The sequence below is a fragment of the Phodopus roborovskii genome, unplaced genomic scaffold, assembly GCF_943737965.1.
Source record: "Phodopus roborovskii unplaced genomic scaffold, PHOROB, whole genome shotgun sequence".
Taxonomy (NCBI): domain Eukaryota; kingdom Metazoa; phylum Chordata; class Mammalia; order Rodentia; family Cricetidae; genus Phodopus; species Phodopus roborovskii.
The window spans coordinates 7074679-7090090 of NW_026126408.1; the positions used below are offsets into that span (position 1 = coordinate 7074679).

General features: G+C 39.2%; 1 protein-coding gene across 8 annotated transcripts in view; it reads right to left on the reverse strand.

Annotated features, from left to right (window-relative positions):
* Positions 1-4197: 4197 nt before the first annotated feature.
* The window catches only part of Pum2 (pumilio RNA binding family member 2), a 74545-nt gene continuing 63330 nt past the window's right edge, over positions 4198-15412 (reverse strand). For 5 of the 8 annotated variants that reach the window (XM_051181671.1, XM_051181674.1, XM_051181669.1 and 2 more), the window contains 8 exons: positions 15104-15371; positions 14535-14664; positions 13536-13670; positions 11064-11201; positions 9806-9931; positions 9526-9647; positions 8923-9115; positions 4198-7136 (listed from right to left, as the gene is read on the reverse strand). In XM_051181671.1, coding sequence (XP_051037628.1) covers positions 7005-7136; positions 8923-9115; positions 9526-9647; positions 9806-9931; positions 11064-11201; positions 13536-13670; positions 14535-14664; positions 15104-15371 — 1244 coding nt within the window. In that variant the 3' untranslated portion in view covers positions 4198-7004. The remainder of the gene's footprint in view (positions 7137-8922; positions 9116-9525; positions 9648-9805; positions 9932-11063; positions 11202-13535; positions 13671-14534; positions 14665-15103; positions 15372-15412) is intronic. The other 3 variants (XM_051181676.1, XM_051181675.1, XM_051181670.1) reach the window with 1 other exon arrangement.

Below are 15412 nucleotides of genomic sequence, written 5' to 3' on the forward strand. Positions count from 1 at the left end.
CTCCTCTCTTCTCTCTCTTCCCTTTCTTCCTTCCCTCTGCCATCTCTTCCTCTACCTCTCTTCAGTCCTTTCCCTTCCTCAGTATTCCCTGTGAGGCCCCACCCCCTTACCTAGGCTTGGTTTGAATTCCTGCCTCAGTCCTCTGAGTAACCAGGACTGCAATTAATACACCCACCAACTAGTGTCTCCTGTTTGACCCTTGTGTTAATGTGGTACATCTGCTTTAGCTATGAAAGGATACACATGCATTCTTTGTCACAGTCCTTGTGGCTATACTTGTTAGCTTTTTATCAACTTGACACAAGCTAGGGTCACATGGGAAGAGAGGACCCCTATTGAGACAATGCCTTCAATCAGATGCCCTGTAGGCAACTTTTTGAATGATTAATGTGGGAAGACCCAGCCCACTGTGGGTGGTGCAGCCCCTAGGCAGGTGACCCTGGGAAGCAAGCAGAACAAGCCACGAAGAGCAAGCCAGTGAGCAGTATTCCTCCGAGGTTCCTGCTTCTGCCCTGATTGCCCTCTCTGATGAACTGTGATCAGGATGTGCCAGCCAAATAAACCCTTTTCTCCCCAAGTTGCTTTTGGTCATGGTTTATCACAGCAATAGAAAACAAACAAGGATAATTACTGAACAGCATTCAACCTTTTGGCTGCATTCAACTGAACAGTATTCAACCTTTGGTTAATTCATTTGTTGGGATACATTGGTGGCTTTGAATTTGTGGCATTTATGAATACAGTAGCTATGTTAGGTAGCTTTCTGTTTCTGTCAACACGTCATTGACATAAACAGCTCATAAAGATACCAGTGTGACTTGAGTTCAGTTGGGAGTTGGCAGCCATCAAGCCTTCAAGCAGTAGAGATGCATTGTGTCATGGTGACATTGGGTGACAAAACTATTTGCCTTGTGATCAGGTCACAAAAGAGAGAGGAAGTAACTAAGACCCTACTTGGAGGCCAGGCATACTTCCAATAGTGTAACACCTCCTGTGGGTCCATTTCTACTTAGTACTGTCACTGTCCAGAGGACCCTACTTTTGATGTGTGGGCCTGTGGGTGACAATGCAGATGTAGTCTGTCACAACTGCTATAACCACTGCATGCAGCCTTTTGATGAAGACTATATTTTTGTATTTTGGGGGGAGAGATACCAAGGAGTAGGATTGCTGGGTTCCATGGTAAGACTTTTTAAATTCACCATCCATGGCTGCATGGCTGCCCCCAGTTTCATGCTTGTCATACTGACCACCAGTGTAAGGCAGTCAGGTGAGGAGGAGCAAGTACAAGGCATGGTTGTCTTCACCCTCCAAAAGTGGCTTTGCATTCTGAAGTAGCCTCTTCCCTGGGAAACACATCTACTAGGTGGCCCAGGGGTTGGGATGGCTGGGTGGGTTTCGAGCAGGTAGGTACTTATGATTAGGGAGGAAATGTAATGGCAAAATCACAATCAGAGTGATCTCCAGGTTTTGAGTGTTGATGGCTGATGGAAAGAACAGAATTGCTCATCTAGAACAGAACTTGGGAAGGACAGGGTTGGAGGTAGAAAGGCCTCAGGTTCATGATTGCAAGGTGGAGATGCCTCTCGGTGGTGCAAAAGAAACTTCTAGGACTCCAGGAGTTGAGCACTGGGAGGAGTGCAGGCTTGAGGTGAACTTTGTATGACAGCAGTGCATGAGGTACCAGACACAGGCTGCATACCTGAGGTGTGCTGGGGACAAGTGGAAGGGCTAAGGGTAGAGAACACAGGGGAGCCAGCTCTGCCTAGAGGAAGAATTCATCATGATACTCCATGACAGCCCTGCAACTGGAAATAGTTGTCAATAGTATGTCCTTTCCATGTGGTCTAAACTAGTATCGAGAGGTTCTCACCACCACACTGAGAAGATCCATGTAGTAGTATTGGAACCAGGCTACTGCCGTAACTTTAACTGCCACACTGATCAGTGGGCAGAGATGGGGAGGTTTTTGTTGGTACCAGTTAGGGGACTGATCTGGCAACTGTGGCAGATTGATGGTATGGTCTTTGGCTTGCCATCTCTCTAGCCCAAGCCAAAAATGCTGATCCCTCTGGAGACCCTAAGGCAATGGTTCTCAAGTTTCCTAACACTTCAACCCTTTAATACAGTTTATGTTGTAGTGAACCCCAATCATAAAATTATTTTTGTTAGTTCATAACTGTAATTTTGCTACTGTTGTGAATCATAAATACCTGTGTAGTCTTAGACAGTCCCTGTGAAAAAGGATGGTTTGGGTTGAGAACCACTGCCCTAAGGGATCATGGAGGAAAGTATTTGATCAGTTTGGAAGATAAATGAAAATGTCTTTTAGCTCCCACAGTTTCAGGCTGGTTGTTTATTTGGGGTTTACATTTTTGTGTTGGTGTTTACACAGGATCTCACTGTGCAGCTCTTGCTGTCCTGAAACTCGCTGTATAGACCAGGCTGGCCTTGAATTCACATCTTCCATCCACACTACGCCTGGTCAGGTGTTTTCTTTGTTTTTAAAGCTAACAATCCCCAGACTGGCCTCAAATTCAGGATGCAGCTGCTAAGGTTAACCTAACTTCTGACTCATCTGCCTCCACACAGGTGCATCATACCCAGCTTTACATGGTCTTGGGGAACAAACCTAGCTAGTATTTTGGGTTCCTGTATGCTAGGCAAACATTGTCAACAGCACTACATCCCAGGCTGGTTCCATTGTGTCTGACAAGTATTAAAGATGTGTTCTATCATCAGAGGGCCCACAATGTCTGTATTTCTGTGACATTAGTAGCCCTTACTTATACCAGTCTTATAGGGCCACAGACTACTAGACTGTGAAAGCAGCATAACTTGATCTTCTCAGTCCTAAGGAAGGGCTAGAAGTCTGAAATCAGGATGCAGGCAGGCCACCTTTCCATGCTGCCAAGGGGGACTCTCTTGTGCTCCTCCTTCTGTGGAAGCAAGGAGCTCCTGAGTTCACACACTGAGTCTTGTCTCTGCTTCTGTCATGAGGCTTTGTCTTCCCTCCCCTTTTTGAGGCAGTTCCTTTGTGTAGCCTTGGCTCTCCTGGTACTCTGTAGACCAGGCTGGCCTCTATCTACCAAGTGCTGGGACCAAAGGTGTAAGCCATCACTGCCCAATTCCCTTATAACAGTCTACATGGACACACTCAGAATGACCTCTCTAACAAAGATGTTAGCAAGTTAGATTGCACCTACAAGTTCCAGATAGCCGTAATACTCAATCTAGTACACCTATGACGACCATGCTGTATACTTGGTATAGAGAAAGACTATGGAAACTTGAACCTGGATGACTAAACACACTTCTTGCTTCATATGGTCATGAGACTATGGGGGCCAGGAAGTAGAATGTAGCGATTTGAATGATAAAATAGGTATGGCCTTGCTGTAGGAAGCATGTCACTGTGAAACTCAGACTTGTGGCATGCTTGTAGTTCTGAGATGTGAGCTCTCAACTGTTCCTGCTACCATGCCTGGTGCTTTGCTACCATGTTTCATTCAATGCTACAATGGTGACAAACTCATCCCACTGGGAACTTTAAGCCCAAATAAACAGGTAAGTTGCCTTCAAAGTGTTTCATCACAGCAATAGCAATGTCATTCTTTCCTTGTATAATACGGTAGGATATGACTAATCCCCCTTAGATCAACTGTAGGAAGCCATAGGAGCACTTCCAGAACTTGATTCCTAGGATTGCAGTTGGCAGAGACAGGTGGATCTGTTAGTTTGAGGCCAGTCTGGTCTACAGAGCGAGTTCCAGGACAGGCTCCAAACCTACACAGAAACCCTGTGGGGGAAGGGGAGAGGATCAAGACCTAGGGCTGGAGAGACGATGGCTCAGCAGCTAAGGTCCTGAATTTAATTCCCAGCAACCATATGGTAACTCACAACCATTTATAATGGGATCTGATACCCTTTGTGCATTATACACGAAGATAGGGCACTTAAATATGCAAAATACATATTTAAACAAAGCCCCAAGCCCTAGATATCTTCTAATGTATTTTCAATTCCTACAACCAATGAGCTAAGTAAGTAGCACTAGCCCACCAAGGCACCCAGGCTTCTGACATAGCCAAATTGATAAAGTCTGGAGTTTGTGTGAAGTTAAGTGACTTAATTAGGCAGTCTCGACTATAACTGAGATAGAGGGATATTTTATCTAGAGAAAAACACAAGACCAGGTTTATTTCATACAATGTTATTCACACATTTCATTTTCTAATTTATACATAATATACAAAGTGAAGATAACATTTCATATGAACCAATAAGAGCCAGGACTTAGACAAACTGGTCCAGAAACAATCTACATCAAAATGAGTCACTCAAGAGTAAAGCCTAAGTGGTCTCCGCCCAATCAGACTTCTTTATTCTGAAATATTGATCTTTCTAAAGTTCCATGCCAACATACTAGAAAGTGGAATCAGGGTGGGCACCAAAACTGGCAGATCATAATAAAATTTCTACACAAACAGGTATTTTCTAGAATATGCCTAAAAGTATCAGGAAGACTAGGTTGTCAGCACTGGGAAGTATGAATCAGGACTGCTAGAGGAGGATTCAGTTCCAAGTAACTTTCTCTAGGACTTGCCACTTTCTGAACTGAGTGACAGCTGCCCGAGCATCCAAAAGTAAGGGTGAACAGGAACCAGGAAGGAAGGGCTGCTAATCTCTAATACCTGCAGACAGCTTTGACCCTGAAACCATGGGCTGATGCCGGGAAGTTACATTCAACCCAGGGCCAAGACACTCTGAGGCTGGCAAAATTAAGTGGAAAAAGGAGGAAGAATTCCACTCTACAGGTGACAAAATTCTGCTACTGTGACAGGGACATGCTGATGAACCAGTGTGACTGAGAATGGTGAAAAGTGGCTGGATTTAATGGCCTCACCAAGGAATGTTGGGTTAGAAAGCTAGAGTAACTCAACATCAACATGAAATACTCCTGGCACCCCAAACTTCATGCCAAATTTTAAGGTTCATGATATGAGTAACAAAAGGATAGAACTTTATACTCAATATTGTGCTCTGATTGCTTCTGTTCTGCAGACCTCTAGTAAAAAATCCCTTCTACAATTCATGACAGAAATAGCAAGTCATTTCAGTGTTCAGCACTGAACCTAAGTGGGTCAACATAAATGTTTATACAAAATACTGACTTCAACAAAATACAAAGCACTTTCTTTATCTTTCAGAAACTGAATATACAAAGCAATTTTTTCCAAAATATTTTCATAGGCAAAGGATTAAAAACGGATTTTTAATTATACACATATGGTCACAATTTTGCCTTAAAAAGATTGTTGGGAAATGTACATAAGGCCGCTTGTAAATGTACATCATGTTACTGTTATAATGTCTTATGTCCAGAGGAAAAAATGTTATCATACAGATTTGCTCTTACTTGGGAGTAGGCTATTCAAAAATACAGTACTCTTTTGTACAAAGAAAAAGTCACATCACTTTTAAAGATGGAAGAAGCATTGGCATCTGTGGTAATCAAATCTCAGTCCAACACTTTCTATTTACTATGCACAATACCCTGACTTCAGTTGAAAGTGATCCAGATCCTAGCATGTCCATTATCAACAGAATCAACAACTATGTTATAAAACAAAATGTTTTCCACAATAATAAAAGGAAAGCTGGTTCATACTTCTGAAACCATATAAAGATAAAAAATTTTTAAAAATCACTCTCAATTTGGAGAAATAAATTTACATTATACAACACTATATTGCCAGGTTAAAGAGGGCAGGGATGTAAATGTACACTAAAATGCAAATGTTTCCCAAAGAGATAAAACAGATTCCATTTACAGCGTGGAGGTTTACAAATGTACACCTGTACAACCAAAGAAAGTTACTACGAAATTAGCAAGGCTTTCAACAAACACTGAAACAAGATCTGCTTTCAAACTGTAAACTTACACCTACCCCTACACACACAATGTGTTTATTTATAGGAAGAAAAAAAGCTCTCTGAATATGCAATCATGCTAAATGCTGAACTATCAGTCCACTTCTCAGTGGCCTCTCTCACCTCTATCAGGTTCCTATTTATGTATCTACTATGAAAACGCAGAATAAACCGACACTTCCTCAAGTCTTTAATTCTATAATTAGAACAAAATACAAATCTCCATTCGTTCTTGTTGCAAACCAAATTGAAAAGCTAGTGTGAAATATAACTTTTCATTCAGTGCAATTTTAACTGAATGGAAGTGCCACCATGATTTTTTTTTGGGGGGGGGCTAACTCATTACAATAAGTATATACAATTCTTCTGTACATTGCCAGGGATATTAGGGCAGTAATTTTTTTTTTTATTAAAACCACATCCACTGTAAATAATGTTATCTCAAATCATTTTATTCTTGTCTTTTTCTGAGTTTTTCTTTGCATGATAGTTTGTGAATTACCAAAATACAACTTAACTTTCTTTTTAAAATATTAATAATATTTATGCAGTTGATTGTTAGTCTGTTATAAAAGGCTTCACATAAAGGAAAAAAATAAGAACTATAATTCTATGTACATCTATATAACGCTGTTGTGCTATGGGTGTAGACCTACCAGACTGCAAAGCCAGTTTACTAAAATACTGTACTTTTCCCTTTAAAAACTATTTTTTTGCGACTTTACAAGGTATAAATTTACAAAATATGTGACATTTTTTTTCCTTTTTTTTTTGTTTTGTTTTTTCTTGGGGGGGAGTGGGGGGATACAGTTACATCATATACAGGCATTCTGTGCTTCACCAGAAATCCAATCTGATAGGTCTCCACTCAGGGTTGAATATAATTTATAATTCACCACCCCCACCCCCTAAATATACACAAGAACCTTAAAAATTTACAAATGGATGAAGAAAGTCAATAAATAGTTTTGCTTTAAAAAAAAAAAAATCAAGATTCATAGTTGAATTGTGTTTTGATAATTCACAAAGAAAACCCATTCTTTAAACATGGTTGAATCTTCTCCTTTCCCTTAGAGCATTCCATTTGGTGGTCCTCCAATAGGCCCTAGATCTGGGCTGTTTTTCAAATAATACTTTTCCAACTTGGCCAGTATATGCTTCCCATATGTATATTTGCGAAGAGTAGTAATGTGAGGTCGAATCTGAAAAACAAATAATCTTGTTTAAAAAAAAAAAAAAACCAAAAAACCCTAAGTTATTACAGCTTCTGGTTTTTAATTTTTGTATGGTGTGGACATGCCAGTTCAGTAAATGGAGGTCAGTACTATTTGAGAGTGTTCTCTACTTCTACTATGTGGGCTGGGGATTGAATTCAAGTCTTCAGGCCTGGTGGCAAGTACCTTTACCTGCTGAGCCATTTTGCATACTCTATGATTTAAAACAGTTCTGGATAATCTTGCTATCAAAAATAATTAAAAAGTTGCTTGGGTACAAAACCAATTGTAAACCATAAACTTCTCTAAAAATGCTTAAAAAGGCAACATTTTTTGTTCAATGAATAAATAAACCACTGCTGTGTCACATGCAAAGGAAGTCCTGAATACAGTACACTAGGGAACTGTATGTTCTTCAAACCTATATTGCCCCCTTTACAGCTAGACTTGCAGTGAATACACTCATTTTCACCGACCAGACTGATGAATAGGCAACTCTTCTCACAGGGACACAGCTTCTAGGATTCCTGAGTACAACTGGGCAATATCTATATCATCCTATAAAAATAATTATATAAGGGCATTTATAGAATGCATTAAACAGCTAAAAAATACTATATATACTGTTGGCTCAATAAGTAGTATAAATTAAAATTTTTAAGTCTTAGGAGAGTCAAAAAGGCAAAAACAAGCCCCCCCCCCAAACAACAGCACATCAATCTGTAAAATCTCAGTGCTATAATTAAGGCTACTATCTGTTAATTACCATGCACAGGAAATGGCCCTGACATAGTGCATGGCATGAGGAAATACTGAGAATACTCTCTTATTAAGGGAAAGAAAAGTTTGAAGAAGTGACAAATGCTGCCCCATGTTTACTAAAGCAAACAGGTCAGGGAAAGCAGTAACACTTTTTTCCCCCTCCCAGTTTGTTTTTGTTAATTTACTGAGATAGAATCTCGACAAGTTATACAGGCCTCCCAACTACAAAATATAGGTACACGTGTGTGTGTACACAACACACACACACACCGTCTGAAACACAACAAAAGCCCAAACAAAAATTACACGTTGTGTTTAAGCATATGTGCATCATGGCACACAGGTAGGTCAAATGACAATCTGCATATAAGTCAATTTTCTCCATCCATCATATTTGGAGCCCAGAAACAACACAGGTCAAAAGACCTGATAGCAAATAACTCCACCTTTATGAGCCATTTTGCCAGCACAGTGAGTGATTTTTAAAGTATGATTAGATTCAAGAGAAGAAATAGCTTGAAGTATAATAATATAAAGGAAAATCTATCTTTAAAATGATTGATTTGTTGCTAATTGTGTGTGTATATACATATGTGTGCAGGTGTTCACTAAGGTCAGGAGAGTACCAGACACCCTAGAAATGGAACTACAGATGCTTTTGTGACACCACGAGGATGCTGGGAATTCAAACAGTCCCCTGGAAGAGCAGCCCCCTTAATAGGGAAATCTAATATTAAAAAACAAACAAACAAAAAAACACCCCAAAACCTCAGCATTCAAAAACAAAAACAAACAAACAAACAAAAAAAACCCTCAACATTCAACCAATGAATTACTGCATACAAGTGAAAAAAGATGAGGGAAGGAAGACTAACACAAAAGTAACAGTTGAGAAATGAATATGATTTTACTGAGTGAACTAGAGTGGGGAGATTAATCCTACAAGAACGAGAGTATATGCGCACAGTCCAGAGTCACACAGTGTCACTCATCCCTGATCTGTGCACCTTACCTTGTGCATGATTATCTTTCTCTGAGCAGGTTCGGCCATGTCAATCATCTTCTGAACCACGTAATTGGCATACTGATCCTTCATCATGGTGTATAAGGCACTGTGAGGACCATCATTCTGACAGCACACCTCGTCAATCAGTAAAGCTCTCTCAGCACGGGAGGCGTGAGTAACACACTTCTCTACTACATTGCTAAAAATTACAGGCAACACAGAAAAATTTTATGTTTTTTTTTAAAAGTCAAATATTCTTGACTTTTCAATTTGTTCCACTGTACTAGAAAACAGACAAAATAGAATTTGTCATTTAAAAATGACTCCCCCCCCCCCCCTTTCTCCCAAGACAGTGCTTCTCTGTACAACAGCTTTGACTGTCCAGGAACTTGTTCTATAGACCAGGCTGGCCTTCAACTAACAAAGAGCCACCTGCTTCTGCCTCCTGAGTGCTGGAATTACAGATGTGGACTACTAACACCTGGCTTGTAATTACTTTTAAAACAGAAATGGCCACAGAACATCTCACAAGTTGACAACCATGAATTTAACTATAGGCCTACTAAAAAATTGTGTAAAACGAGCTGGGGGAACTGACTGTTGCAATACCTGGCAAATTTGTGTTGACTCAGGGCTAACACCTTTCCTCTGATTTCAGAAACAATTTTGCTCTTATCTTCAGGTCGACCATGTTCCAGTACATGCTGAATAACATAATTGCCATACTGATCCTATAACAGACATTTAAAAATTACTTTCCATCATTAAGAATTGAGAGAATAAAAAAAAGTTCTCTGCTTCATCATCTTTAGAGTTTAACAAAAAAATTACATTTCTTAAAGAAAAATTCAAAATATACAAACATTTCAAAGTATAAGATGACATGTACCTGTACCAACTGTTCTGTGTGTTGGTGAAGCTCTTCCAGGATGGGTAAGGTCTGCTCTGCAGTGCAGTGCTCTAGGATACGCTGAATGACTCTGCAGCCATAAGGATGGGTTGATAGCACAAACACCTTCAAAAATAGATGGATGGAAACAGACATTTTCTGTTATTTCTGAATCATTGTATGAGACTGAGAGATGACAATATGACGACTCAGTTTAAACTAGGCGAGTGGTGGGCCCACACTTATTATTATTACTACTACCATTTATTTATTTATTTAGATTTTTCCAAGGCAAGTCATAGCTATCCTGGAATTCACTCTGTAGACCAGGTTGGCCTTGAACTCACAAAGATCCATCTGCCTTCTGCCTCCTGAGTGCTGGGATTAAAGACATGGGCCACCACCGCTCAGCTGGTGGATCTGTATTTAGCATAATCACAACATTAGTATCCCCCAGCATGGATGTCAGCAGCCAACTTGGTGCAGTCTGTTTTTCTTTTCACCATGTGGGATCTGGGGAGTCAAACTCAGGTCAACAGGCTTGACAGTATTTCCTTTTGACTTGCTGAGCTACCTAGACAGCATAAAGCTAATTTTGATCAAAAAGTAATCTAATGGCAGGAGATATAGCTCAGTTGCCTAGCATGTGTAAGGACCGGGGTTCAATCTTTAGGAGGAAACCAAGTCACAGGATCAAGGGGAGACGGAATGTGACTAGGACTGTTAATCATTGTGTTTTTGGTACTAGTTACTTTGCCTGTGTAAATATAGTTTCATTATTAAGGAAAGAGGTCTCACATCCTCGGCTGGCTCTCAGACATGATACCTGACAACGATAGTGAACTTACAAATACCCCTGCTTCCATCTCCCAAGTGCTGGGATTACAGCTATGTACAACTGCACCCAATTTACATTCACCACCTCAAATTATGTATGTATGTATGTATGTATGTATGTATGTATGTACGTACATTGGTGTCTTGCCTATATATTTGTTTATCTGTATACAGGTGGCAGGTGACAGATCCCCTTTGACTGGAATTAACAGACAGTTTTAAGCTATCATGTGGGTGCTGAGAATTGAACCCAGGTCCTTTGGAAAAGCAGACAATGCTCTTAACTGCCAAGTCCTCTCTCTGGTCCCTACATTTACTGTGTTTAATGAAAGTGACAAATATAATCTTGTACTTAAAAGAATGTAAGATTCAAATCACAAAATGCTCTGCTAAAGAAATTAGTGTCAAAAGTCAATCTTACTTGTCCTTTGAAAGCATCAATGATGAACTGTAGTGACTGTGGCTGAACGCATTCTATACATTTCTGTACAACATGGTTTCCATTCTGATCTTTCACGCATTTAAGCACATGACCATCTAGCTCCTTTACCATTTCACTCTGCAAAAGTTATTTAAATAATTATTTCACCAGAAAACCCAACAGAATTAAAAATATTCATATGGAGAAAAATTAAAAATAAAAAAGTATACTCAAAAGTATTTTGGGTTTTTTTAGTATATGAAAACTTAGAAACCATCCAAAATAAAAACCATTAAAACAAACCACAGAAACAATAATATATGCTAACATAACCCAGTGATGGCAAACTTGTTATATTTAAACTGCAATATTCACTATGTACATGTTCTTTTAAAACAAGTTTCTAATAAACTTTTGTTTCTCAAGACAGGATTTCTCTGTGTAGCCTTAGCTGTTCTGGAAGTCAGTCTGTAGACAAGGCTAGCCTTGAACTCACAGAGATTCACCTGCTTCTGCCTCCCAAATGCTGGGTTTAAAGGTGTATGCCATTACCACCCAGTCTGATAAATATTTTTTTTGAGATTTTATTTTTGTGACCTATTTAGTACCTCCACCCTTTATTCCTAAGGAATCATTATTATGTCTACATGACTTTATCAAAGTATATAAAAGAGTAAAACATGGGGTGCTAGGTTATCTGTGTTTCATCTATTGTCATTACTGATGGCATTTTTTATTATCTAATGCTTAACAATAAAATTTGTAATAAAATTTACTATTAATATGATTTGTATATCTTATTAGATAGAAAATATTACTGCTAAGCAACGGGCACACATAATCTAAAGGCATTTGAAGAACCTTTAACTCTACTATATATCCCAACACAATTATAGAGTAATCCTGTTAACCTACAACATGGATTTATGCCTAAACTAAAACAGACTGAATTACAAAATATAACTTAAAATCCAAAATTTAAAAGAGATACTATTATTTATTAGCTAGTTCTTATTACAACAATGTCAGTGCTTTCTACCTCCAAATATCCAAGATACAGCAATGAAAAGACTGGGCTGCTTGTGACACTGATGGCAGGCAGAGAAGTTGTATGGATTTTCTCCACAGTGCCTCATTTCAATCAGTCTAAAACTAAGAATTTCTTCCAAAGAAGTAATGGAGTTTTCTTCCAGATTTTAAACTTTGTGATTAAATTGTACACTCACCCACGCCCCTTTATCCACCTCTTCCTTATTGGCTAGTTCTATGACAACTTGACACAAACTAGAATCATTTTGGAAGAGGGAACCTCAACTGAGAAAATAGCCCTACCAGACTGACTTGTGGAAAGCCTATGGGGCATTTATCTTAGTTATTGATGTGGAAGGGCCCAGATCACTGTGCTGGTGCTGTAAGAAAACAGGCCGAGTAAGCCATGGAGAGCAAACCAGTAAGCAGCACTGTCCACTACTTTTTGCATCAGCTCTTGCCTCCAGGCCCTAATGTGAAATAAACCCTTTCCTCCCTAGGTTGATTTTGGCTGTGGTGTTTTATCATAGCCACACAAACCCTAAGATAACCTCCTCTTTCAGTTTTCAAACCTACAGAATTTACTTACATTGTCTAACAGTCAAAATTAGCTTTCTAAATTATAAAGATGAAGTTAAAAAGTTTTTCCACTTATATTTCTGTGTAATATAAACACATAAAACAATTTCATATTGAAAGACAACATAAGATGACACAAAAACCTACTAAGTAGTTAGTATATCATTTAAAATATTTTAAAATCTGGTAAAGTAACATTCATTTTCATATTGTACTCAATACTGTTAAGTCTAATGAATATATAACAGGAAATATATTGGCCCTTTATTAACATACTCAAAACTCACACATATATTTCTCTTCTTTAAAATCAAGTAAATCTTTTTATATATGCTTATACATACACTATTTTTTTTAAATCTGAATGTGTATCTGTGTGAGATTATGCCCTGTGTACTTGGGTCTGAACTCAACTGTGTCTTCTAGTAGAGTAACATGTACTCTCTTTCCAGCACCGAAGAAGTCAATCTTTTTCTTCACTAGACTAAAAAAAAAAAAAACAGTATATAATATATGTATGCACATGCTAACTGAAATATGAGAATTAGAATTCTTAAAATAGAAATACTAGGTAGACCCCAAGAAAATGGTGGAAACAGTGACATATATCCTGAAACTGCAAATGATAAAAAGTTAAGAGGCATCATTGGGTGCACTATCTGCCAGACTGCAGATACTCCACAGAAGCTACAGCAGTGAACAGATAAAACATTTGCTTTGGAACTTTTAAATAGCAATGACAGATTTTATGGAAAAATCTTTAAGTCTCCTGGTAAAAATCTTTAGATCATTTTTTCTCAAGTGTTAAGATGAAAAGAAATTCAATTTTAAGTTAAATATTACAAAACTCGTATCTCAACTTACAATTACCTGCTGATCAGAAGAAATAGACTCTAAAGCTTTCTGAATGACACGGCAGCCATACATCTGCAAGGCTAATGGGAGAACATGACCACGAATACGAGTAGCCAAGGCTAATTTCTGATCCAAACTTCCAAACTGAAAGACAGCATTAGTAAGAAATGAGCATCATAGTACTTCGCCAAACTTGACCAACATACTATCTGCTGTACTTTGTAACAACAGTAAAAACCTAAGACTCAAGAAACACTTGCATTGCTAGGTGTTGGTGGAATACGCCTTTAATCCCAGCACTCTGGAGGCAGAGACAGGCATATCTCTAAAAAGAGTTCGAGGCCAGCCTGGTCTACAGAATGAGTTCCAGCAATAGAGAAACCCTGTCTTGAGTGGGGGGGGGGGGGGGGAAACACTTGTAGCAGTTACCTATTGGCGAGTGTTAAGTCCTATCAAAATTTCCTTATTATTATCTTACTATGTTTACAACATCAACCCCAGCAGACAAGGTCACTCTGTAGCACTGTCTGGCCTAGAACTCAAGGCATCCACCTAACTATGCCTACAGAAGCGCTGGAGGTGTGTACAACCAAAAGTGTGCACAACAATGCCAGGCTCATCTGTACTCTTTTCTTTTAAACTGAATTTTTAAAATGTGTGTGCCTTCATAGGAAGGTGTCAAATAGTCCCTGGAATTGAAGTCACAAGTGTTTATGAGGCTCACAAATTGGGTGCTAGGGGAACTATATCCTTGTCAGAGCAACACGTACTCTCATCTGTTGAGCCACCTGTCTAGCCCCACCTTGGCCGTTCTGAGACACTAATCCTGGACACTGGTAATTCACACAGTCTCACCAAGAAGCCACAGGGACTCTGTCCCTGCCTATGACTTCCAAAAATTTGATCCTAGTTTTATATATATTTTTACTAAAAATAACTGTTGCTCAACTTTAGAGCTATTTGCTAGCAAAACCGAATGAACACATAAACAAAAATAAACGTTCTTACCTCAAAAAACTTCTGTATAACATAGTTTCCAAAAACATCCGTCATTAACTGATAGGCTGCCTGTAGAATTTCATTAAATACCATCTGTCGCTCAGCTGGAGTAGCTCTCTCTAGCTTTTGCTGTATAAATCTATAAGGGAAAAAAATTTAAATTCCAAGACAGTAAGCTAATAACAATCTTTCTGAAATCATCTATATGCCCCGTTGTGTGTGTGTAAAAAAAGGATCTTGTGAAAAGGGCAAGGCTGCCCCCCCCCCAAAAAAAATCACTAAGTAGAGCTTAGGGTAGCCTCAGGCATGTGTCACTTCAGTCAGCAAAATTAAAAACTCTTCCTTTTATTTTTTTCTTGAAGAAAAAGGAAGGAAGGAAGGAAGGAAGGAAGGAAGGAAGGAAGGAAGGAAGGAAAGAAAGAAAAAAAGAAAGAAAGGAAGAAAGGACGAAAGGACACACATACAAGAATCTTACCATGCATGTAGCCCAGGGAGATAAACACTTAGATTCCTTTCTTATTAAAGTCAGTAGCGTGGAACAGAAGCAGCGGATATGTGAGGAATCGTTAACCACCTACCTGGAGCCATGCTGGTCTTGAGAAAACTCCACTATGTGTCCAATCAGGTCTCTGAGCTGAAGGTTGGGGAAGCGGTTGTTCCTGAAGTCTTCCAGTAACCTACTGCGGCCGGAGGGCATGATGTCAGATCTATTATATCGTAGCCGAGAAGGAGGAAAGAGCTGGCTGCTGGAGCTGAACAGACTGGAAGTGCTTGATGCACTGCGATATTTTGCTTCTGCTCCAGGTGCTGCAGAGATATACCGACCACTGCCATTTGTCAGTCCTCCTACAACAAAGCAGCTGTGGTCAGCAAATATTTCTGGCAAT